Source organism: Glycine soja, chromosome 17 (assembly GCF_004193775.1).
Source record: "Glycine soja cultivar W05 chromosome 17, ASM419377v2, whole genome shotgun sequence".
Taxonomy (NCBI): domain Eukaryota; kingdom Viridiplantae; phylum Streptophyta; class Magnoliopsida; order Fabales; family Fabaceae; genus Glycine; species Glycine soja.
The window spans coordinates 814,557-841,142 of NC_041018.1; the positions used below are offsets into that span (position 1 = coordinate 814,557).

Genomic DNA, 26,586 nt, shown 5'->3' on the forward strand with positions numbered 1-26,586 from the left:
TTAAGGTCTATAACAGTTGACAGATATCTAATAAATAAAATATTCAATAGTATTTTTAAAGTTAATTTATATGCAATGAATATAACATTTAATACCAATAAACTCTAGCACATTTAATACATGATTGAGTTTCTTAATTAACATACTAACATGAGTTTGATTCTCCTAATTGTATGTATGAAAAAGATTTTATTAAAAGAGAAAATATTAGCTTTGATGATTTCTTGAGCATAAGAGAGAACACAAACCAAAATCAATCAACCAAAAATAAAAAATGCCAGACCAAGACGAGGTGTCCGTGATTGTTGATTAACCATAAAAACTGCGTTTATGATGTTTGTACTCTGCAATAAAATACTCGAATCTGATATTTTTGGGTGTAGTTTATGACCACGAGTGTGGTTTTGATTTGAAGTTTCGACAACCAATTTTATTAGTACACTTTAGTTTTCTTATGATTATTTCATCTTATATATTCAATATTCAGTGATGCTGAACTTTTCTTTTCAAAAATCATGATTATTTTGTTTCTCTTCTTCAATGTGTGGTGAAAAGGAAAAACCAAAGCAAGAAGTAATTTCTGATGGGTTTTTTAACCTTCAGAACATGAATTAAATATTATTTATTTGAAAAATTACACATGTTAGTCCCAATGATTGTGATGTCATCATGTCATTGGCACAAATAAATGATAGGAATCAAAAGTTATAACGAAATGAAATATTAGCAATCTTAACAAGTTTAAAAACTAAAAATATAATTACCTTTTATTTTTATTTCCCTGTATCACGGTTTTAACAAATCAAACCTATAGCTGCTAAACAAGATTTACCAAATGAACTAACTTATCTCTTGAAATAGCCTGCAAAATCCGTATCACGTAAAGGGACGCGATGCATGAATGCAAATTATGTAGAGCGAGGAAAACTGCTTTCTATCTTAAAATTTGAGTAAATCAACAATAAAATTATGCGCGCACAAGATAACTATATATGTGTGTTTGTCCTACTTATATTTCTGTATCAAGTAATATGAAAATAAAGTAAAATTCAATCCGCCTTGTTTGTCCTATTTATGTTTCTGTTTTTTTTCCTGTTAATTTCCTTCCATTATTTGTGTTTTCCTGTCTGTTTTTTTCCTTGTCTATTCGTTTGCAAAAGTTTCATCATGGTGACAAAAGACATGCATATATAGCTGGGATAGAATTTTACTGGGCAGCTCTTACAAAAGACGATATAGTGAAAAAGAAGTTTAATGCCACGCAGAAATAAATAAAGTCATAAAACATGGAACACGCGCAAAATCGGAAGCTGCCAAAGGAAGGAAAACAAATAAAGAGCAAATAAAGGAAGGAAAACAATTTTTTGATGTATTTAATATATTAAAACTGATAAATTAATTTGTAAAGTGACACATTACTATTTAAATAATAATATAAACTTAAAATAAAAAATAACTATCATTTTATAAGGGATAAACATATTTAACCCCTTTTTTTATCAGCAAATAAAGGAATATATTAATGCTAGCTAACACAAGAAGTACAAGAACCCATATTCATAAAAGCCACAACATCTCCTACAAAGAAAAGCATGGGCTATTAACTATTTATAACAGACCTAAATATAAGTATATCACAACCCATATATATAAACGTATCCCGAAAATAAATAACATGAAGAACCCAAATTCTACATCATAAATGTGATACCCCACCCGCCCTCCTGTACCTAACCCAGATGGCACAAATAAAGACTTCCACAAGGGGATGCCATGGTCACACCCAAAATTTATAATTAATAATCTCCTTTAAAAACCTTGTAAAAATATATTATGGTGGTACCCTTGAAAAAAAGAAAAAAAATGAGGAATTTGGTCTTGGGCCCCTCTTAATCCAAATGCTACCTCCGCCATTGCTAGTCTCTGTGCATATATAATTGCTATCCATTTATCAAGTTCTTACCATCCATGGTTTAGAACGTTGGTTATAGAAATTTCGACATTTGTGAATCAAATTTGCGAAAGCGCTTTGTATCTCATTTTAGATGTGGTGTTCATCATCTCCATTTGAATAAGCCATTGATTAAAAGAATTCAATAGTTTAGGCTTTTATTCGTGGCAACTCTCTTAGCTAGTAATGATACATAACCCATTTTTTATATTAAACATCACACCCACACCTCTCAATTTTTTATACCTTTCTTTGTTCTTATTATATCATAAATCTTATTATACATGTAATTGTCTCTTTTTTTATCTTCCTCTAAATATTGAATAACACATTAGATGTTTATCAAACATTTTCTTTCAACATATTTATCGTGAAGGCATTACTTGTATGATTTGATTAAGATTGAATTTTTTTTTATTTTTTATTATCTTAATCCTTCGATTTATCAAAAAAAATATTTTGATTAATTTAAAGTTTGATCGAAAGATAAATAAAATCTAATAAAAAAATTATTTATGCAAATAATAAAATTCAAATAATAATGAAATAATTCAATCTTAACTTCAATATATTAATTATAGATGTTAGTTCAATCCTTAACATTAAAATTTCTTCTTATGAATCTTTAATTTGTTACTTGGAATGTTTGTTGAAAAAAAGAGTAACATTTAGTAAGCAATCATGTTTTGAACAAAATTCCCATCGAAAGAGAATATTTATCAGAAAAAAAAAATAATCGATCTACATATTTCACTAATCCATTATTTTATGACCATTGGTTTCCTTTCCTTTTTTTTCCATGCAGTGCTTTCACAGATGTTGAAGCAATCTTTTTTCCACGTTTCGAAAAGCCCTTCACCCATGTTTGTCCTTTCAGCTTTGCAAGCTTGCTATAGTCATGCAGTGCTTTGCAAGTCCTTCACCCATGTTGGGAATTTGAAGTGTGTGATCGACTACCTCATATTTTGGGAATTTAAGAAAGTAATTTTTGACCATTTTTAACCTCTAAAAAGTTATCAAAAACATTATAATGATTTTTTCCAGCAAACTGCCACAAAGATTATTTTGAAATAACTAATATTAATTGTCACATTATTATTTAATAGAGAAATATAATGATAGGGATCAAAATCAAATTAAAAAATAAATTAAAGATAAAAAACAATCAAATAAAAATTTAAAAATAAAAACATAATTTATCCATAAAATAATATATATTTTCCGTCTTGATTGCATGTATCTTTTAAGTTAAAATAATCATATACCAATCGATAAGTGGTTGGTGGTCCATAAAATATTACTATATGCAATAGCTAATATAATTAGAAAAAGACAAGATAAAAATATGAAATAAGAATAAAGCAACAGAAAAAAATAATGTTATAAATATAATTATTCATAATTCGTAATAATGTTATAATTATAATTATTCATAATTCGTAATTGCATTAGATATACCGTATAGTCGTATACGCACTTGCTACCATGGAAAAGAGGATGGATGCATGCTTAGTGCGAACAAAACCAGAAGCAGAAGCTGATGGAGCTGATTTGGCCACGGTGCCATATACGTACGTGACTTTATTGGTTATTATTATTATTATTTGTGATTATGAATGAGCCTGAGGGACATAAACCTATAATGCTAGGAGACTAGAGAGAGAATTACTAGTAGAGATAGAGGAAGAGACATTCGGACTGTCCCCCTAACTTTACCAGCTTTATAGACAGCGACTGAATGGTAACTCACAGAAAGCCAGCATCTTCACAGCAGAGGAATAGGGCATTACACATCTTCTCAATCTCAATTACATATGGAGGACAGGTATCATATTCATAGTAACAACGTAACTAACAACCCGCAGTTTAGGCAAAGATTTAATAAAAGCTAGTACTTAGTAATAATCCATTAATCCGTTATGTACGTCTTGGTCTTGTTACATACTAATAGTAGTAGTATATTAAAAATGAGCTGTGGTAATAGTAGTGAAGGGTGATTCCCTGTTATCCATCTCTTCCTCTATTCCTCTATTCCATCACCTATCATCGTCAGTAGTATTTACTTGTTGGCTCACCCTCGATTTGATCGTTCCTCTCTCTCTCTCCTGCTTTTGTTTGCCACCAGTGGCGCATGCAGGAAACGAGGGGGAGAGTCTCATTGGAAAGGTAAAACCCACCCTTTGTTTGCACCATTCTCTCAAACCATTTACATCACTCCCTCCTTTCTTTCTTCTACCACTACAACAACCCCAGTTAGATTATTTATTTATGCGTGCGTGCATCTTCTCCTTTTCCCCTTTAACAAGTGAATTCTCTAGTGGGTGGTAGTAAGGTTTAAGAAAGAAGACTAAACACCCATTTTTTCCAAGGAAATTTGTGCAGACTTTGTCAGGGAAGTTACAGTGGGAAAAAAAAAAAAAAAACCTCTTCCACTTCATGTAACAGACACACAACTACAGCACCAGATCACTGTTTTGGATTTTTTATGTAAAAAAGGCCTGCAACTTGTAGCATAAAATCCGGGGGTGCCCTCAAGACAACTCATCTTCGGAGCAAAACAGAAAAGTAGAAAGAAGGGTTTTTCTCTTCCAATTTTGAACTAGTGTGGTTGATAGCTAAGGATAAGAGTGTGGATATGTATGACTGTGAATTGGTGAGGAGGCAATGGAGGGAATTTCTTCTAGAGTGATGGGTTTTGGAGAGAATACAAGTAGTAGTGGGGTTTGTCCAATGATGATAATGATGATGCCTTTAGTGACTTCTCATCATGGTGGTCATCATCCATTAAATCCTAATCTTAATAATCCCAATACTAATGAACGCACAAACACAAACACTCTCTTCCTTCCCATGCCTTGTACTAATAATACTCACCACCCAAACCGCAATAACCACACAACTCCAACGCCATTGAGTTAGGGTATTTCATGGAGATCCCCAACAACAACTATGGAGGCTCCTCTTCTTCCGCTATCAAGGCCAAGATCATGGCCCATCCTCACTATCACCGTCTCCTGGCAGCCTACGTCAATTGCCAAAAGGTGAGGGAACGAAAAAAAAACAAAAGCTCAATCTTAACTCACGAGTCATGATATCCATTGACCCAACGTTCCTCACTCAGGTGAAAAAAAGTAGATTAATATAGACAACCAGCGATTGAAAACGATGCTTAATTAATTTATTCAACTTGCAAACACTTTTTTTCTTGGATCTGAGTTGTGGCATGTGAATTAATTTCTTCTTAATTTATTAAAAAAGTCATTCATTCATACTGGTGACAAACTACTACTACTACTATTATTATTATATCTTAAAAGAAGAAAAAAGTTGAAGTAAAAACCCTTTGAAGAACAAAATGACAAAAGATGGCTATTTATTTAGTTAATGGACGTACCTACCAGGTTGGGGCTCCGCCTGAAGTGATGGGAAGGTTAGAAGAAGCATGTGCATCTGCTGCAGTGACAATGGCAGGTGGAACAGCTAGCATAGGCGAGGATCCAGAGCTGGATCAGTTCATGGAGGCTTACTGTGAGATGCTGATCAAGTACGAGCAAGAGCTCTCCAAACCCTTCAAGGAAGCCATGCTCTTTCTTCAAAGGATCGAGTGCCAGTTCAAATCTCTCACTATTTCTTCTTCGTTGGACACTACTGGTGTGATTCATCACCTCTTTTTTTTACACTTTTTTCCTATTCTTTAAATGTTTCTCGTTTGGTATTTGCCTATTTGATGCCTGATATTTAATTGAATGTCCATGCATGTCAGATTTTTCAAGGATGTAGTAGGTTCTGGGAAAATTGTAAAAAATTTAACCCGGGTACTTCATCCACCTTTTCTTTTTAAACGATTAAAATACTTTTCTTAGCGTTCAGTTTTTTGTTTTCATTAGGAACTATGAATGGTGTTTATTTGTCTAGTCTGTCTTTTCGTTGTTTAAGAAGGTTTGAAATACTAGCATGGGTATAAACGTATCTTCTTGGTTCTCAAAACCGGTTTTTTTCCTGTTAAAATGTGGATGGGGTGGTACTAATCTGTAGTATAAGACTCCTTATCGGTGTGAGTGCATTGAATAAACTTTTGTTGGCATCCTATAAATTCTGCCGTTCCTGCATGCCCTGATGATATTGACATAATTTCAGGCTTTCTTTTTGGGAAATACAAGTCTTTACCGAATAACTTGTCTTTGCATTTCCCTATTTGATTTTTACTGCACTCTAGCCCGCTGCTGTTTGATTTCGCATCTGAAGGTAAAATTATGCTTAAAGTGAATCCAACGATGGCAGCTGGAATGTAAATTTGGGTTTAGTGGAGAGTCTAGGGTTTCTTTAATCTGGTGTGCTCAAGAGTCAAGAGTGTTAATTGCGAGGTAGTTGGTAATTTTTGTCCGGTTGGAAATGTCAAATTCTCAGTGCAGTCAAAGGAGTTGCTTAAAAGAGGTCCTTTGAGGCAGTTGCAGGAGATATCTACCAAACAATGTTCGAAAATATAAAATATTATATGAAAGTTATGGTCCTTATCTTTGAACGCATTTTATCCAGCAAAGTTTTATTTTTTCATCATCATTTTGGTGTATATATATATCAAGACTCATGATTTTGCTAAACCAATTTTTTTTATATACTGATAAATTCATGCGTTTTATTTAGGTTGCCTTGTTAGTTTCAGAATTAGTGTGTCTATACGTACTGTCATTATTTTTCATGTGTTTGTGTCCGCAGGTGCAGTGCATATTGCCATATACTTACTAGAATTGTGTCTTTGATATTATGGTACTACTTATTTGTGTGTCTATAACTGGAAATGGATGGCCACCTGCCATTTTTACATCAACATGGTGCTAATATTGCTGATTGAAATTAGCAATTGAATGTGACAACCATCAATAATATTTATGTCAAAATTTGCTGCAAGAGCGTTGATGACTACAATGAATAATAGTAGGAAACTTTTGTTTACTGTCTTGGATATAATTATAACCAAGCTTTTCTCAAACATCGACCCAATTGTATGAGCCAAAAGTAGTGCATTTTTTTCTGTTGATGAAAAGGAGCCCAAGTTATTTAGTAGTTCATTACATGTTTCAATTAAACGGTTTAATCTGGATAGAGGGACCTTTGGCAATTTTTTTTATTAATTCTAGTTATTTGACTAGTAAACTTTTTCAATGGAATTCAATTATTATATTATTATTTCCATTTTTGTTGTTGCTATTAATTTCTTGATGGTTTTAATTCTTCCATGACATGGCAACGTGATTTCAGAAAAATGGTAATGTCTTGCATGCGATTTTAGATAAATATGTGTTGTGTGGTTTTGCTTTACTTAAGAACTTTTTGAAGTAATTCAATTTGTACACCTTTTCTCTGTATCTACAAGGGCCTGATGGGTGTCGTTTCTTCTAAAAATCAATCTTACTTTTGTCTTGACTAGGGTTAATATGATTGATAAAGTAACCTTAGGCAAGTTATATTGGTGAAGTAGACACATTCACATTTAAAGAGTATAGTTATTCTCTTCCCTAACTTTATTGGGTACTACTATATATGAAGAAAATGGTGGTGTCTACTGTCTCAAGGTCTATATGGAGGCACTGTGTTTTTTAAGAATGAGGTTGTATATGGACATTGGATTATTTTGATTTCATCAATTTAAATTCTCACTTTGGTTCATCTTTCATCGTTTCCTAATTAATGTAAGTTATACTTTTAGTCATCCATTAACTTATGGTACACCCCAGTGCCATAAAAATCGCCCTAAACACAGGAGTACAAGGTAGTGGTTTGGTATATTAACATATATCCTATCCTAACTTCATTAAGTTTTTAATAGTTATATAGAATCGCTTGCGATGGAGAGTGATTAGGTCTACATTCATAATAACTTTTGTAATAATTTTTTATGGAGAATAATGTGAAGGAGGAAGAGTAATTTCTCCAATGCTTATTTTTTAGTGTTCTTCGGCTCACTCTGAACTGGCATGTTTGCACTTGCATTTGGTATTTATCAAAGAGTTGCACTTTAATTTTTTTGTTATTGGAATTTATTAGTTCATGGCCTACCTTTAACTTTATAGGAGATTCATACAAATCGAAATATTTTGAATGAAATATTTTCCTTCCTAGGCAATATAAAAAAGTACTCTTGTTCATTGTTTTCAAATTTGTGATATATTACAATGTAGTTTATGATTGAATTGTGGTACTTACCATAGTTGATTCATTTGATCATTAGCTTGTAATGAAGCTATTGATAGGAATGGATCATCTGATGATGTTGATGTTCAGACCAACATAATAGATCCACAGGCAGAGGACCAAGAATTGAAAGGTCAACTCTTACGCAAGTACCGTGGATACCTAGGCAGTTTGAAGCAGGAATTCACCAAGAAGAGGAAAAAGGGCAAGCTGCCCAAAGAAGCAAGACAACAATTACTTGAATGGTGGAGCAGACACTACAAATGGCCTTACCCATCTGTATGTTGCATCTATAACATGATCCTTAAGCCTATATATAACTGCCTAGTTAATTTTATGAATTTATCTTCCATAGGTGATATTTATCGATCTATAACAATAATGGTGAAAGACTACTTTGGTATTCACTTTTATTTGAAAGTTTTTTTTTTCCCGATAGAAATCAAAGAAAAGTATCATGGACTTATAATAACTTACTCACGCACCCTTGACTTATTTAGAAGTCTTTACCTTTCAACTGAACTGGACCTAATAATTTATCTTACTCTCTACTTGTCATAATTGATGTTTTTTCACCACCCCTTTCTCTATATTTAATTACCTACTTTACCCTTTAACTACTATAAAATTAACTGCACACTTTTATTTTCTACTGTGTTTAAATTCTTCCCTCTTTCTCTTTTATCTTGTGTTCTACTTAATAAATTGTAAGAGGCACGGAATATTGTCTTTCCGTTAGTAACTAATAACAATTTTTTTTTTATATTATAATAGCAATAATTTTTCGGTATATAAGAAACATGTTATGGAAGTTTTTAGGGGAACAATTTACAAGGTTTTACATGATTTTATGCATTAACAGGAATCTCAGAAGCTAGCTCTTGCAGAGTCAACAGGGCTGGATCAGAAGCAAATTAACAACTGGTTTATCAATCAAAGAAAGCGGCACTGGAAGCCTTCAGAGGACATGCAATTTGTGGTGGTTGATCCAAGCCATCCACACTACTACATGGAAAATGTTCTGGGCAATCCCTTTCCCATGAATCTCTCCCACACAATGCTCTAAAAAACCGTTTTGGTGCTTGTGTGCTCTGAAAATATATGTTGTGTCTAAGTACAAGGAATTCATGTAATAATAAGTTTGTTACTCTAATTAGTAACGATATTCACACGGTAAAAGATGTCTCAAATGTTAATCGTTGCAACTTGCAAATCTTCCCCTTTTGCACTTTTAATATCAAATGACAATCGAGTCTTTTAATCATTTTTGTACTTCAGCAATTAATTTTCTTAAGTTTAGTTTATATCTGGGAACAATTTTGGAAATATTTTTAAGATAGAAAAATTATTTTTATTAAAATAATTTGAACTACACACTTCAATAAGAATCAATGAATTGATTTGGCCTTTTATAATTTGTCATACAAGAAATTAATTATTTGTAAGGGCTGGATCCTTTGAATAATTACTCCTATAAAGACTGGGCTGATCTTATATAAGAAATATGTTAAATTATAAATTTCTACAAGTATTACTGCAATTTTATGAGAATTTGTTTTTCTATTGTAAATTGCAATATATTCCCCCGGATCCGGAATAGCCTCATATTGACTCCAAATAGTCATGACAAATGATGATTGAGGCGGGATTTGGCATTTTTAAACCACTGCTAGTGCTTGGCCAAGTGTAACCAACCAGCTATTAAAGATACAATTGGAAGAGCTCCTCAAATAGATATTCGATCTTAGTTTAATCTTTTTTTTTTAACAAAAAAATTACTCTACTTTTATAGCTTGTCAGAAAAATCTCTCTTCCGATTATTTAAAATTAAATTCTTCCTTGTACACCTTGTTACCTTTTTTGTTATATGAAGTCTAAAAATTATGCTTTTGGTGTACAAGTACATAGATAATATGCAATCTATATATACGAAAAAAAACCTCCATGCAGTCCAATAAGTTTTAGTTGTCTTGATTTTGAGTTATTTTAATAATTACTTTGATTTCTAGTATTAATTGCTTTCTTTCTTAATTGTCTTAATATTCTAATTTTAATTTTTAACATGACTTCAATATGATAGATAGCATATGTTTCTCTACCATCAACGGTTAACACTATTAGGAGGAATTTATGTCTCTTAATCAAGTAATCCAAAATTCAAATTTTAGTTGATCTTTGGATATAAAATAAATCATATTTTGAAAATAATATTCAAATTGTGCTCGTTCATAGACTTCGACGAGATTTACTCACTGCTTTTGGTAAATTCACAAAAAAAAATAACATTATTTGTCATAATGCCTTAAGTTTAATTAAGAATATAAACTAAAATATTTAAAATACAAAATATTTTAACTTTTTGAAAAATGAAATATAAAAAAATTTAAAAATATATATATACCTACAGGGCCGGCCCAACAAAATATGAGGTCTAAAATAAAAATTTAGAAATTTTTGTTTTACTTTAAAGAAAAGAGTGATATGTTAGAGCTTTTGTTAAATATGTGTGACTTTTTTTACTTTAAAAATTAATGGAATTTTTTTTTTGTTGATAGACCTAAAGCTTAAGCTTTATTTGTTTTACCGTTAGGCTGGTTTTCATTGTAGGTAATTGAGTTGAATGTGTAAAGACATCTATGACATTTTCTCTTGTCTTTAGTGTGTTTAGAACTGTGATTTCAGTCGCTAATAATAAAATTCAGTCGCTATTATCTGCAGCGACTGAATAAATCTGTCCCACATAACCAAGCTGTTTAGTCAGTCGCTTAAAGAAATGTTTGTCGCTGACGTGTTGGTCCCTCTCTTCCATGGGACAAATTCAGCAATTGAAACGTTTGGTCTTATTAAAATAATCCAATGTCGTTCCTAGGCATTTTCATTTCCATGTCGTTCTTGGTTGTTGCTATAACTTGCTCTCAAGAAGAGCAATCAATATACTTGGTCTTATTGGAAGGAGACGCGCTTGCTTTTCATGAAGGTTCGCGGGACCAAGATTCATCAACAATTCACCCCAACACCAACAGGTTAATATATATAGTAACTAAGCTAGCTTATTTTTATTCTATATGACACTTCAATTTACGTATACAATCACTTCCCCCACATCCACTCACCCACAATCTCTTTTTTTGTTTTGCTTATAGTTCCTACACTCAGTCTAAAAGATTTTTTATGCTATCATTCAACATAAATTGTTTGACTTTAATAATAATTATCTGGTTGATACTGAATTTGAAACTTTTAATATAGAAATTAAATTCATTATTTATTCAAACAAATGTGAAGACAAAAACGAAATCGAATCACAATTTTCTTTTGGAGAATTTATTATTTGTTTTTTAATATAAAGACATATTTTATTATACTCATTTTCTTTTTGAGTTGTGATACATGGCTTTATGATTGTTTAGCACTTATGTTTATATATATTTATTAAAACTTTCAAATCATTAATTATTTATAAATGTTTATTAATTATATATTTATTAAAACTATCAAATAATTAATTATTTATAACTTTGTATCAGATTTTTAAATTAATTTTTTTTTCAAATCTCAATTTCCTCAAATTAATTTTATAATTATACTTATTACTTTCGCTTAAATATAAACCTATTATAATATTTAAATTTTAAAAATTAATTATACATATTTTTCTCAAAAAATAATATTGAAATCACATTCCATTGGGGATTCTTGGTGGTGACCCTTTCAAATCCTTGTGCTGTAAGGCTTTGTAGCATTTTATTTTTCTTTATTTTGTTTTGGTCATAAGCTTGTGGCATGGTTAAACATAAAATGGGGCAATATTCCTTTCCTTAATTTGTTATTCACCAAAACGAAAATTAAATTAAGTGCATTACTATTTCGCACCACACTTTGAATGGAACTCTTCACTCTTCAGCTAGCTCTATGACTTAATCCTTTATTACAGACCTATTATGCTGATAAATTAATGACTTTGCTTAAATAAAAACAATTATGTTAATAAATGATAATTTCCTTTATATGGAAATCTATTAAATTAAATTCGTCTTTTACTAATAATGTCAATTTTATGGCAAACACTAATATGACACGACATCTTTTACAGTTTATCACATGGTGTGATAACATATTTTAATAAAGACACTTTCAAAATTAAAGAAAACCTTTTCAGAGTTAGAAAATCAAAACGGAAAAAAAAAATTGATGAGTGTATTTTAACCTTTTATAAATTAATGTACAACATGCTTCCATTTGTTCTTATTTATTTACGTGCATGCATGGGGTGGTAATGAGAAAATTTTCAGGCTGCAAGACTAAGAAGTAGCCTAGGAGTTAAGTTGGTAGAGAAAGACAGAGGAGCGAAGATGACGACAACATACACACCTGAGTTTCTAAGTTTACGAAAAGGAATATGGGCGCAAGAAGGAGGAGACAGAAACGCAGGTGATGAAGTTGTCATTGGTTTTGTGGACAGTGGCATCAACGCACTTCATCCCAGCTTTGCTTACGATCCCATGCACCCTTTCTCATCAAATCTCTCACATTTTGAGGGTGCCACCTGTGAGACGGGTCCTCTCTTCCCACCTAGTTCTTGCAATGGAAAGATAGTAGCAGCCAAGTACTTCTCTGCTGGGGCTGAAGCTACTGTTACCCTAAATGCTTCCAAGGATTTTCTTTCACCCTTTGATGCAGATGGACATGGCAGTTATGTATATAACTATATTATATATATGCCTCTCTCTCTCTCTCTTAACAGTTATTAAGATGTATATATGTGCCTTGTTATGGCTAATTTAATTGGTTAATTTCAGTCATGTCGCATCTGTTGCTGCTGGAAATGCTGGTGTTCCTGTTGTGGTGAACGGTTTTTTCTATGGAAACGCTAGCGGAATGGCGCCACGTGCAAGGTACGTGGGCTTTCTGCTCTTGTTTTTGGATATTATTACATATATGCATGCATGGATGAATTAGTTATCGAAATGATGTGTAGATATCACATGTGTGTTGCTACTATTTACTAATGTTTGTCTTTTGCAGGATTGCTGTTTATAAGGCTATCTTTCCCTCCGTGGGAACTCTAGCAGATGTTATTGCAGCTATCGATCAAGTAAGTGTCACTTCCATTCTCAAATTGATTAAATCATCTCAAATTATTCGAGAATATTACCATCATTTCTCAGTCGAATAGCAAAAAGGAAGAAGTAAAGATATTTAAAAAGGGTTAGTCGACTAGCTATATGTTGTGTCTTAGCCTATACAGATATATAACTAAAGTCCAAAACAATTTTTTTGGTGAAACATTTCCTGACTAGCAAGTCAATCGACAATGAATTATGTTAGTATTGGTCTCTATAGGTTGTAAACTTGTAATAGTAATAACAGCTACTCAAATAGTTTGTTTGATTTCTGCAGGCTGTTCTGGATGGGGTGGATATCTTATCACTCTCTGTTGGACCAAATGAACCACCAGAAAACAACGTGACCTTCTTGAGCATGTTTGATATTTCTGTTATTTGCACGAAAAGCGGGAGTTTTTGTGGTGCAAGCTGCAGGGAACAAGGGTCCAGCATCTTCAAGTGTAGTGTCATTCGGTCCCTGGAGTGTTGGTGTTGCCGCTTGCACCACAGACAGAAGGTACCCTGCTTCACTTCTTGGAAATGGCTCATTACTTAATGGCGCAGGACTCTCAGGTACTTCTGACTCTCAATACAATCAGTGTCTGAAATTCTCACTTCTCACCTACAGGACCAACTTTTGGAAATGGATGTGTTTTGCATAAGTTTGTTTTAGCTAAGGATGCAGTAAAAACAAATGAAGCAACTCTGGAGTACATAGAGGAGTGCCAACATCCAGAAGTCTTGGGCCCTAATATAGTGATGGGAAATATCATTATCTGCACCTTTTCAGCGGGCTTCAATAATGGAACCTCAACTCTTGATGCTATTATTGGAACCTCGAAGGCTCTAGGGTTGGAGGGCTTTATCTTAGTTGCAAACCCAAACTATGGAGATTATATTGCAGAGCCAATCCCTTTTGATGTTTCTGGTATTCTGATTCCCCGTGTAGATGATGCCAAGGTACATAGGGAGGACTTAGTCAATAGTGCTATTACTGTCATTTATTTGACTGAAACTTTGGTATCAGATAAGTAAAAAGGCTTCTTGAAAATGTAGGTAATATTACAGTATTATGAAGAGCAAACAAAGAGGGATATGAAAGGAACTGCCACAGAGTTTGGTGCTATGGCAGCTGTGGGAGAAGGAAGAGTTGCCTCTTTCACCGGGAGATCACCTGTAGTTAGTAGATTTTCTTCAAGGGGTCCAGATATCATTGACATGCACAATAATCTTGCAGATGTACTTAAACCTGATATTCTTGCTCCAGGGCATCAAATATGGGCAGCATGGACCCCCATCAGTGCCTTAGAACCTATGATCAAAGGTACTTTTCTTTTCTTTTTTTGCCACACTGGCTGAATTGTATTTAACTCTTTTACTACTACCAACTCATACAGGGCATGATTTTGCATTATTGTCTGGTACCAGCATGTCCACACCTCATTTGGCTGGAATAGCAGCACTTATAAAGCAATACAATCCATTATGGACTCCATCTATGATAGCATCTGCAATCTCCACAACAAGCTCAAAGTATGATAATCTTGGAGAGCATATGATGGCTGAAGGCTTTGAGGCCAGCAGCTTGCTTCCCTCCACTCCTTTTGAATATGGGGCAGGCTTGGTGAGCCCCAATTGTGCCATTGATCCCGGTTTGGTACTATCATCAGGTATGTAAATACTAGTTATTAGTTAAGTAGCAGAGCCAGAGAATTTAATGTTTTATCAGCTTAGTTTTTTTTATTCAAAACAACCTAAATATTCATTGGTCTTAAAACAGAACATGAAGACTTCATCAGCTTCTTGTGCTCTTTGCCAAACATGGACACGGATGCAATAATTGCAGCTACTGGTGACCAATGCAATCACCCTTATGCCTATCCATTCAGTCTAAACCTTCCTTCAGTAACAATATCTGCACTAAGAGGATCAGTTTCTGTGTGGAGAACTTTAATGAGTGTGGGGAACAACACAGAGACATACTTGGCCTCTGTTCAACCTCCAAAGGGAACAAAAGCCTACCTGTATCCAACTTGGTTTACCATAAGTCCACAAGGAACACAGGATTTGGAAATTCAACTCAGTGTCATCCAACCAATGTCGAATTTTACCTTTGGTGAAATTGTTTTAACAGGAAATTTGAACCACATTGTACGAATAACGTTGTCAGTTTTAGCAATTTCGGTGTAATGAGGATCAAATTTGCAGTATGTCGACTTCAGGTTATTAAGCTCGATTGGAAGCGGGTTTTCTTACAAAACTAATTATTTCTAAACTACCTAAATGGGAACATTATTTCCAAAAATGTTACAATTTTCTTCAGTTTAATCTTGATATTGTGTTGGTGTAAATTTTTTATATTATCAACTAATTAAAAATTACAAAAAAAATCAATAGTTTTTAATTATATGACAAACCATGGTTAGATGTTAGTATATAATACTGTTAGTGGATTACAATTAAATTCTTTTCTTTTTATAAATAAAAGGTTATAAATTTAGTTATATCAGGACTTCAGGAGTTTACTTTTTCAAAAACCAGAAGTTAGATCATTTAAAAAAAAAATGTTAGTTTTCTCATGAATCATAACCAACTTTTCAACTTTGTGTTTATTGAGTTAAATTTTAAAGCTATTTTTAAATATTCATACATCAAGCACACCTCTTTTAATTAATAAACATCGATCATGATCTCATAATATTCCATTATAAAAGGAAAGTAACATTATTTTATATAATTGTAAATATTTTTGCAACATTAATAGACACGCTATACAATGTCACAAAATATGAGAATTTTCAGCTTTTGTTAACAAAATGTGAGATCAACTGTCACCATGTGAGATCAAATCCCAATCAAAATCACGCCTATGAGTGTAGTTATAACTATAATGGCACAGACTAACCTATCTAGCCAGAGGGAAAAAATTGAATGGCAATAATGAACAACAATGCTAAGAATTACAATGAGAAATCACATTACAGCCAAGCTAATATAAATAAATTAATCTGTTCTGCACATACATTCTTTACACCTAGGATACCTGTAAACACTTCTTGCCTTCGGCCTTGTCTGTACATGTTTAGTTTGCCTAACTGCTTTCCTCACTCTCTGTTCAAAAACACGCCATTCTATGGTAGAGTTCTTCATAAATATACTAGCAAGTCTACGTTTATTTGGACGTATTGTTGGCATTCTTCCACCACCATAATAAATTCGATACCCAGACACCAAAGATGATAGTTGACTTCCTGAATCAGTCATGGCGAATGCATCTGAAGCAGTGCAGCCTATGAAGTCCAGTGCTGCTAACTACAACAGAAACAGCTTATTGTCAATTTGTCATTTATCAAAAGACTAAGAGTAGAACCAAAACAAATTCAGTGTTCTATTTCAGTGATCATGTTCACAAAAAGAGAAAAATAGAGCAGGTATCCATGCCCAGATAACACCAAAATTTGAATAACATGCAATGAGAGAATTTGGATTTGGGCCTTACTCAACCTTGCAAAACAGGTTTGTAAGATGATGGTTGTTCCGCACTTATATACTTAATGAAGAGCAATGTAAATTGTAACATAAAGCACAAAACAAAATTTCTTGTAACTAGGAATATAATTAAACTTGTAAAAATCATCAATGTAAATGAAACAAGAATGAAATTAGCAAGTTAGCAACAAACCTGAGAGGAATAATTAGCAAAAGATTCGAGTTCAGCTGAAGAAAGCAAGTTCTCTTTGGTGACTAATTTAGGGTACAAATTGGTCAAAGCAACCAATCGTGAGCCACCTCCGTACAAATTAGAACCAGCTACAAATATGTGTGTTTTGCGGTTAAAACCAAGAGCACCAAGCATAAGGATGGATTCTTCAGGTGTCAAAGGACATAGGCCTTCAGACCTGAGCTCAGAAGGAGAAGGTAATCTGCACAGAAGATTCCAATTGTTTTTAACGAGTAAGGGTCTTTTCTTCATAAATTGAAATTGCTGTCTCTAAAAGATAAGTATGTAGACCAAGAGTTTCAGATGGAAAGATTATGGTGCATACTTTGTAGTCCTCTTCAGCAGTGACAATGCAGGAAAATGGATTTCACGATATGCTTCCAATTCTTTCCTCTCTTCTTCACCTCCCGCAAATTCACATAAAGAATGAGCTATCATGTCAATTTCAAATCTGAGATGCAAAGCTAGATACTTGGATGCTTTCTTGGCATTACTTTCACTTTTCTCCTTCATTGATTCGGCAAATGGACCAACAAGATAACGATCCAATGGTCCAACAAGACCTGAATGTTCACGCAATCTTTTAAGAAGCAAAGCACCGGTTTCTTGTATTCTGGGAACAAATTGCAGGGCATGAAAATTACATCTGCAACGAAGTCTCTATATGAAGTTCCCCAATTAGGAAGAGCATAGTAAGGCTTCAGATCAAGAAAGACAGTAAAAACAGAGCATTGAAGGGCATGAGATCATGAAAATTATATTGTAAATTTATGCTTCAAAGAACATTTACCTGCAGCTCAAATGCTATTGGATCAAATGCCAGGCGATTACCAAATCCAACAAAGTGAACAACTTGATTTTTAAGTATAATAGGTAAGATGTGTTTTAAGTAAAAACTTGGCTTGGCCTCCTTCTCCATGTCAACATCTGTCACCTGGAAGAGCATTCCAACAATTAAATACATATTTGATAAAAAAAATAGTCAAGTTTAATCAGTTTACTTGAGGGACTATGGTGTTACTTACTACACTACTAATTGCCTCCAAGTCCAAAGATTGTAGCTCCTTTGGAAGCTCCCTCACTATCCGAATATCAGGAGTCAAGTAGTTAATAAAATGCTCCTCCTGATAGATATCGCTGAATTGACTATGAAATTATACAATAAGCAATTATAAGTTATGTTGACAAAGTCACGACATAAAAGCAGCAGGCCTATGGAATGCAAATGTGGCATTGAAATGATCCAAGACACAACCTAAGCCTAGAAATCCTAATAACTTATGCTATTTTGCATACATGAAAAGTAAGAATATTAAAAACAGAAAATTATTAAGTTATCTGTTCAATCTATAGCTCAAAATTATTCATAAAGCTCGTAGCTATTTATACCAAATCGATTAACATTAGGAAATATTATGAGTAATAGGCCAAGGTGGAATGGGAGAAGAACGAGAGATAAGACGGCATTACCTCACATCTCTCCATACACTACTGTACATAAATTTGGGGATAACTAAAGTTGAATTGAGTAAACGAGCCACAACGACAGCATTACAAACCTGTTGCAAATAAAAACTAACATAAATGGCATGCTGTGCATTTAAAGTAAAACTCAAGCTTTCTTTCTTATGCAACAACATAAAAACATAACACTCTAACAAAGACTACTTACAGCTACTCGTTGTTGATTGATCCCACCATTTGCAGTAACCAAAATGTATCCATTTTTTCCCTCTATTGGAGTACAGTACAAGAGAGCAGGCTATGAGTATCAGCTTGAACTTTTATTTTCCTTTTGTAGTTGCACACTTATAAACATACACAATATAAAAAATTGTTAAATTTCAACCACACATACCATTGGGTTCCCAATTCCGCTGATCAGCACAAGGTCTCCAAGAAGAAGCAGGAACGAAGGGTTCTTGCCACAAATCTTTAGGTTCGCGTTTATTCTGTCCCATTGGGCACAAAAAGTCAAGAGTTACCAAAAACTTGCTCTGCCAATGATTTGAAATCACTCTATAACTTAATGGCATATGACTAGAAAAAAGTTATAATTGCCCTCCTAGGAAACATCCACCCAAGCATCCAGTCAGACAGTTATCCCCTTTTAAGGCCCAATAAATCACCATTAGAGCGAGGCATATTTAACAAAAAGTGCTACGTGTACAAATTGACAATCGTATACACAGTGTCATTTATTCTTAATCACTTGTAAATAAAAGTTAACCACCATCAGACATTTCAATAATCTCATGATACTATTAAATTAAATACTTGTAAAGCATATTTATCCATTAGTGCCACAAATACAAATGGATAATTTTATTCTTAGCTACTTTCGAGGCAAAGTTACCATATTTACAGACGTAATAAATATGTGACAGGTGGAGACAGGATGGAGAATCCCATAATCTAATATGAGGGTTAGGTTAATCAATAGTCACATAAGCACAACTACTAATACTATACCTCTGCCAAGGCATGTGCAGCCAATGCCAACATCCTTGCATAATTCCCCTTTTGTGATTTTTTCTTATTTGAAGGCTTGTTCCATTTCCGCTGAAAATGAAATAAGCGTTTCAAATGTTCTATTTTATACAAATAAAAATAAGAATAAAGCAGGGCACATACCTGAAGAGAAAGTGAAACGGAGGAGGAACGAAGTGTAGGTTTGGGTATAGGATCGGGTTGATGTTGTAAACGGAGAAGCATAAACCAATTGTGAAAGAAAACGAAAGCGAGAAAAGCAATAAGCGAGAGAAGCAGTTTGGCTCGTTTCCTTGGATACCACGAAGAAAAGTGGGATTGGGATCTACGGGAGCTGGAGAGGCGGCTCGGAGTCCGCGAAGTTGGCGAGCATCGATCTGGTTCGGAAGCGGATACCATGCTTCGGGTTCGGGTCAGATCCTGAAGAAGAGGAGATGAAATCTGAAAGAATGTGTTTGTGTTTGTGTTTGGTTAATTAATGGTTAGTTAGCACTTAGCATTTAGCAATAGCTACGGTATTATAAGAGAGAAATGAATCTCGTCTTTTCTTTTCTTTTCTTTCTTGGGCTTCAAGAATTCCACCCAACTCAATCCCGTCGTTACCAATCTTTGATTTGCCGTGGAACGTCTCAAATTATTTTCTGCATAATGTCAGTGTTTCGCTAATGCTACTCTCCATTATTACAAGATTAATTTCCTATGGTTCGATTTCTGTGAAACCCCTCCTCAAACAAAGATTTCAATGAAACCTTGTTATGTGTTTTTTTTCTCTATTGTTTTTAAAATGTTAGTTTTCTTTTATTATGCTTTCCGTTGATTAAATTCCGTCGAAATGAATGAATCTATGTATATTTATTTCTATATTTTTTGGGGGGATTATATCTATCTTTATTTGCATATAAATGATAAATGCAATATTTGAGGTTTTTTTAATAGATGTCAAATTCTCCTTCGATGCATTACACTTTTTCTTATTCCTGATAATGTGTTATTTTCCAGTTATATCGAATTATTATAATTTCAATTCAAATAGAGTGAATGTGAACTATCTCATAAAACTCATGATGTCCAGACTCTCAAAAACAACTTTCATTTTCACCATTTTTTCTCTCTCTTATTTCCCATGATTTCATAAACCTCTCTTCATCCCCCGTCTTGATGCAAGCAGCTGTTACTATGGCCCATGGGAGCGCTGCACTCAAGAGCAGGAAACAAAGCAAAATAAAATAGTTAAAAAAAGTTCATCAAAACCATGTTTATGATTTTTTTTTCCATAACATATTGTAAGAATAGTCAACAAAGTTGTAACTACAACTAGTTTTTGAAGTGCGGTTGCTATTTATAATGGTAACAAAACAATAAATAACTTTTGCTTTTCGCGAAATTTTAAAAAAATCATCGGAACTTCTATTGACATCTAAATTGCTAGAGTAAAATTATTTATTATTTTTTAATTCATTGGTAGAGTGAAATAATTATTATGACAATTCAATATGCCTTCTTTGTAATAACGATGATGAATCAAGCTTACACTTGCTGAGATGGTGTATCTTGTAGTACGAGCTTCGACTCTCCTTTGCATAATAAAATAAAATAAAATAAATAATAACAATAACACACTTTTTTTAACATTGACATTGAAGCTGGCTAATACTGATCTTGAGAAGAAAATTGCCTTAAGAGATTCAGAGAATAAGATTGCATCTGAATAGCTGATCATCACACCTTCACCAGGAATGCCATTGGTAGCAGTTCTATTCAACGGCGAAATTTGGGAGAAAATTATTACAACTGGGTAAGATCCATGAGGATGGTATTGCATGCAAAGACAGAGCTTGGTTTCATAGATGGAGGTATCAATAAATCAACTAATATTTATGTTTTAAGCTCATTAATAATAAAATATTTGCAAATATATTTTATAAAATAAAAAAGATAAAAAAAAATCATATATGTTGATAAAAAAATGCAACATATAACTCATTCAAAAAATTGTTTTAAAATTTACTTTAAACTTCACTTATATACTCTAAATTGAGGAGGAGTGTTAAGACGGATTAAATATACATATAATTTTTTTTATCAATAAATATTATTTATTAATGGTTAATCTTTTGTTAGTGACCACCTTTGAAAAAACGGTTTTTTTTTTCTTAGTTCCTTTTTACTATCAAATTAATCTTATAACTCGTATTTTCATATACTTTTAGTTTATCATTTATTTCTTAGATAATAATAGTATATGTTTTAGATAACATTCTATTTGGTATATATAAATATGGTATACATTCCTCTAAAAAAAATATGGTATACATGTTATAATTAGATGAGCCAACTAGTAATACAGATTTCACATGGTTATACTTCCATTACATTTTATACAATTAGACTTCTTTGAATTATGCATAATTATCACTTTTTTCTTTTTTAAAAAATCACTTTCAATTGAGAATTTGAATGTTGGGTCATGCACTTGTGCTCCATGGTATAGAAGAAATCGAAAGGCATATATTAAGTGTTAGAATTAATGTCTTATATAAGAGAAATGTGATTTATGTAAGGACTAATGAATAAATAATAAATAATTAAAAATTAAATTATAATTGGGTTAAATATGAAAAGTTTCTAGAGATAACTAATACTTGATGGGAGTAGTGGTTATAAAAAAAATTAATAACCACTAATGTGAAACAATATCTTGAAGAAAGATACGCATTATTTATCTATTATTTGTGAGAATTATAGATTTCAGAATCTTATTATTTTTTTATAATTCTCAATCTAGAAAACCCTTAAGATTTACATGCGGTACCAGGGCATGGATTATGAAACTTATGATTCTTCAAAAATAATTTATTTTCTCTTAATTATGCATGAACTTTAATTATAAAATTCAGGGATTTTATTTTTGTTGCACGTACGGAATTTTATTGAGAAAGTGGTGATTCAATTGTTTCCAATTTCTTTTATTATTTTATTAGCATGCCTTTCCAATTTCCGTTACACATATGGAACCCATCATTCGTGCACGTGTTTGTCTTTTAGATCTAACGTAAAAGTCCTAAAGCACATTCAAAGTTTCTCGGCTTGCGTTTTTGTTTTGCATTCTCTATGCATTGTTGTAAGCTATTCTTTTAAAGGCCCAAAGTTTTATTACTATGAAGTTTGATGGTTCATGTATTATGCATAAACATGTTATTGAGATGACAAAAATTATAACAAGACTTAAGACCTTGAAAATGACTATGAATAAGAACTTTTTTTTTCAGTTTATTTTGAATTCATTATTAATTGAGTATGGCCCGTTCCAAATGAGTTATAATACCATGAAAGATAAATGAATTGTACATAAATTGCACAGTATATTAGTTCAGAAAGAAACAAAACTTAAGAATCAAGGAAGTCACTCAGTTCATTATGTAAGTCACCAAAGGAATCAAAGAACTGGAAAGAAATTTGTGAATAAGCATGATAAAGGCAAAAGACCATTAAAGATCAATGACGGTCTTGTGCAAATCCAGACGAAGGCATTAAAGAGTAAAAATTGTCATTTCTATGAAAAATCTGGACACTTCTAGAAGGATTGCTCAAAGCGTAAGTCTTGGTTAAAAAAGAAAGGCGAGCTTAATGCTTATGTTTTGAATCAAACTTAAGTGAAGTTTTTAATAATACATGGTGGATTGATTCTAGATGTATGCCTCATGTTTCTAATACTATGCAGGGATTTCTTACAATCCAAATCATAAGTCCAAATGAAAAATTTGTCTTCAAGGGGAATAGAGTGAAAGCTCTAGTGAAAGCAGTCGGGACTTATCGTTTAAAACTTGACACTAGACATCATTTAGATTTACTGGAAACTCTTTATGTACCTACTTTATCTAGGAATTTAGTTTCATTATCTAAAGTTTATGTTACTGGATACTCTCTTAATTTTGGTAATGGATGTTTCAGTTTATTTAAGCATAATCATCTCATTGATACTAGTGTTCTTTGTGATGGTTTATATAAATTGAAATTAAATGTTTTGTATGCTGAAACTGTTTTAACTCTGCATCATATTGTTGACACTAAACTTGGTTTAGTGAATGAACAATCTGTTTTCTTATGGCATAAACATTTAGGTCATATTTCTAGAGAAATGATGAAAAGATTAATAAAAAATGAAATTCTTCCTGATCTAGATTTTATGGATCTAAATATCTGTGTGGATTGTATTGATGGAAAACAAACAAAACATACAAAGAAAAGAGCTATAAGAAACACTCAACTTCTTGAAATTGTGCATACTGATATTTATGATCCTTTTGATGTTAATTCTTTCAAAAAGGGAAAATACTTTATCACCTTTATTGATGACTATTCATGTTATGGTTATGTCTACTTATTGCATGAGAAATCTCAAGTAGTGAATGCCTTAGAAATTTACTTGAATGAAGTAGGAAAAAAATTAGACACAAAGTTAAAAGTTGTCAGGTTTGATAGAGGTGGTGAGTATTACAGAAAATACGATGAAACTACCATCCAAGTCCATTTGCTAAACTCCTTCAGAAACGTGGCATTTATGCACAATACACAATGTCTAGTACACCACGACAAAAGGGTGTAGCATAAAGGCATAATAGAACTTTAATGGATATGGTTAGGAGTATGTTAAACAATTCAACTTTACCTGTATCTTTGTGGATGTATGCCTTAACAACTGTATGTATTTGTTGAATAAGATTCCTAGTAAGGCATTTTCAAAGACACATTTTTTAACTATGGATGAATAGGACACCTAGTATAAGGCACCTGCATGTTTGGGGTTGTCAGACATAAATAAGGATTTATACTCTACAAGAAATAAAATTGGATACAAGAACAATCAGTGGATATTTCATTTGTTACCCAGAAAAGTCAAAGGGATATATATTTATTGTCCTAATCATAGTATGAGAATTGTCGAAATTGAAAATGTAAGATTCATTGAAAATGGTGAAATCAATGGGAGTACAGTTCCACGAGATGTGGAAATTAAAGAAGGTAGAGTGCAAATCCCTTTAGCTTGTGACTCTAACAGTAAGGTGATTACTTTCTTAGTTGTTGTTCCAAACAATAATGAAGAAGAGCAACACAATAATGAGTCCATGATACATAATGAACCTATTATGGAAGAACCACAAGAAGTACCATTAAGGAGGTCTCAAAGAGAAAGGAGACCAGCTATTTCGAATGACTATGTGGTATATCTACATGAAACAGAAACGGACTTAAGCATAAATGATAATGATTCAGTTTCATTTTCACAAGCTGTAAGTTATAATAATTTTGAGAAGTAATTAAATGCTACGAAATAAGAGATAAATTCCATGGAACTTAATGGTGTTTAGGACCTTATAGAATTGCCAAAGGATTATAAGAGAGTTGGTTGTAAGTGGGTCTTCAAGACTGAATGCGACTCTCATGGCAACCTTGAACGTTTCAAGGTTAGACTTGTTGCTAAGAGAATTACTTAGAAAGATGACATTGATTATAAAGAGACATTTTCATCGATCTCACAAAAGGATTCATTCAAGATTATCATGGCATTGGTAGCCCATTATGACTTTGAGTTACATCAGATGAATGTGAAAACTACCTTTCTTAATGGGGATTTAGAGGATAATGTTTATATGGATCAACCAATGGGGTTTTTAGTTGAAGGAAAGGAACACATGGTGTGCAAATTAAATAAATCAATATATGGTCTTAAGCAAGCTTTCCGTCAATGGTAATTGAAGTTTAATGATACCATTGTTTCCTTTGGATTTAAGGAAAATATTGTTGATCGATGTATATATCTGAAGGTCAGTGAGAGTAAGGTTATTTTTCTAACTCTGTATGTTGATAATATCTTGCTTGCAACTAATGATCTTGGTCTTTTTCACGAGACTAAGAAGTTTCTCTCTAGCAACTTTGAAATGAAAGATATGAGTGAGGAAAGCTATGTGATAGACATAGAAATATTCTGAAATAAATCACATGGATTGTTAGGCTTGTCTCATAAAGCATATATCAAAAAATTACTAGAGAGATTCAGGATGAAAAAATGCTTAGCATCATCTGTTCTAATTCAAAAAGGAGACAAATTTAGTCTTGCACGATGTCCTAGAAATGATCTGGAACGAAAACAAATGGAAACGATTTGTATGCATCAGTTGTTGAAAGTATTATGTATGCTCAGGTCTGTACTCGACCAAACATAAGTTTTGCAACTGGAATGTTAGGAAGATATTAAAGTAATCCGGGAATGGAACATTGGAAAGCTGCAAAAAAAGTTCTGAGATAGTTACAAGGAACGAAAGATCACATGCTTATATATAGGAGGTTTGATCACCTTGAGGTGTTTAGGTATTCAGACTCAGACTTTGCTGGATGTATGGATACGAGAAAATCCACTCTTGGCTATGTATTTCTCTTAGCTGGAGGACCAGTATCGTGGAAGAGTGCAAAACAATCTATTGTTGTTGCATCTAACATGGAAGCTGAACTTGTAGCATGTTTTGAGGCTACAATTTAGACTAATTGGTTGTGAAACTTTATTTCAAGGCTTGAAATTATCGACAGTATTACTAGGCCGCTGAAAATGTATTGTGATAACTCTGCAATAGTATTTTTCTCTTAGAACGACAAGTACTCTAAGGGTGCTAAGCATATGGAATTGAAGTACTTTGTCGTGAAGGAAGAAGTTCAAAAACAAAGAGTGTCGATATAACATATTATCACAAACCTTATGATATCTGACCCTTTGACAAATGGATTACCCCCCTAGACATTTATAGAACATGTTGAAAATATGGACATTATTATTATTGATAATTATTAAGTGTGATTTACCTTATGCATTTTACTAACACTCTAAGCTCATTTATGATATGTTTCTAATGATTTGTTCTCTATGTTTGCATGCATATTTGTATTAGAGTAACGTTAACAGGTTTTGTCTTGAATAAAGATATTATGTTGGACCAATTATGTACTCCTAACTAATGGTCATATTAAGGAGAAAAGTAATTTGTAGTACATGGAAGGGACTATGTCGATTAAGTGATATACAACTGTCATGACTCGAATTGGTTCTTATTCTTAATCATGAAATTATAATGTAC

General features: G+C 32.8%; 2 protein-coding genes and 1 pseudogene across 3 annotated transcripts; 2 read left to right on the forward strand and 1 right to left on the reverse strand.

Moving 5' to 3' along the window:
- Positions 1-3,998: 3,998 nt before the first annotated feature.
- LOC114392749 lies at positions 3,999-9,407 on the forward strand (annotated as a pseudogene).
- Positions 9,408-11,026: 1,619 nt separating this feature from the next.
- LOC114393456 (subtilisin-like protease SBT2.4) lies at positions 11,027-15,438 on the forward strand. The gene is given in 10 exon segments (XM_028354814.1): positions 11,027-11,083; positions 12,436-12,833; positions 12,940-13,038; positions 13,169-13,238; positions 13,544-13,635; positions 13,637-13,821; positions 13,877-14,208; positions 14,305-14,572; positions 14,646-14,918; positions 15,029-15,438. Coding segments are annotated over 10 exon segments (2,184 nt in total).
- A 587-nt stretch (positions 15,439-16,025) lies between these two features.
- Positions 16,026-20,198, reverse strand: LOC114392277 (O-fucosyltransferase 15-like). Of its 2 annotated transcripts, XM_028353344.1 has the most exons (10): positions 19,604-20,196; positions 19,442-19,531; positions 18,828-18,921; positions 18,642-18,703; positions 18,440-18,528; positions 17,995-18,115; positions 17,760-17,903; positions 17,295-17,629; positions 16,931-17,171; positions 16,026-16,560 (listed from the first exon to the last, which is right to left on the reverse strand). In XM_028353344.1, exons 1-10 carry the CDS (start codon positions 19,856-19,858, stop codon positions 16,252-16,254), a joined length of 1,740 nt encoding a protein of 579 aa, XP_028209145.1. In that variant the 5' UTR covers positions 19,859-20,196; the 3' UTR covers positions 16,026-16,251. The 2 variants fall into 2 exon arrangements, with proteins under 2 accessions (XP_028209145.1, XP_028209143.1); XM_028353342.1 differs by having other exon boundaries at positions 19,442-20,198.
- Between the last annotated feature and the right edge of the window lie 6,388 nt (positions 20,199-26,586).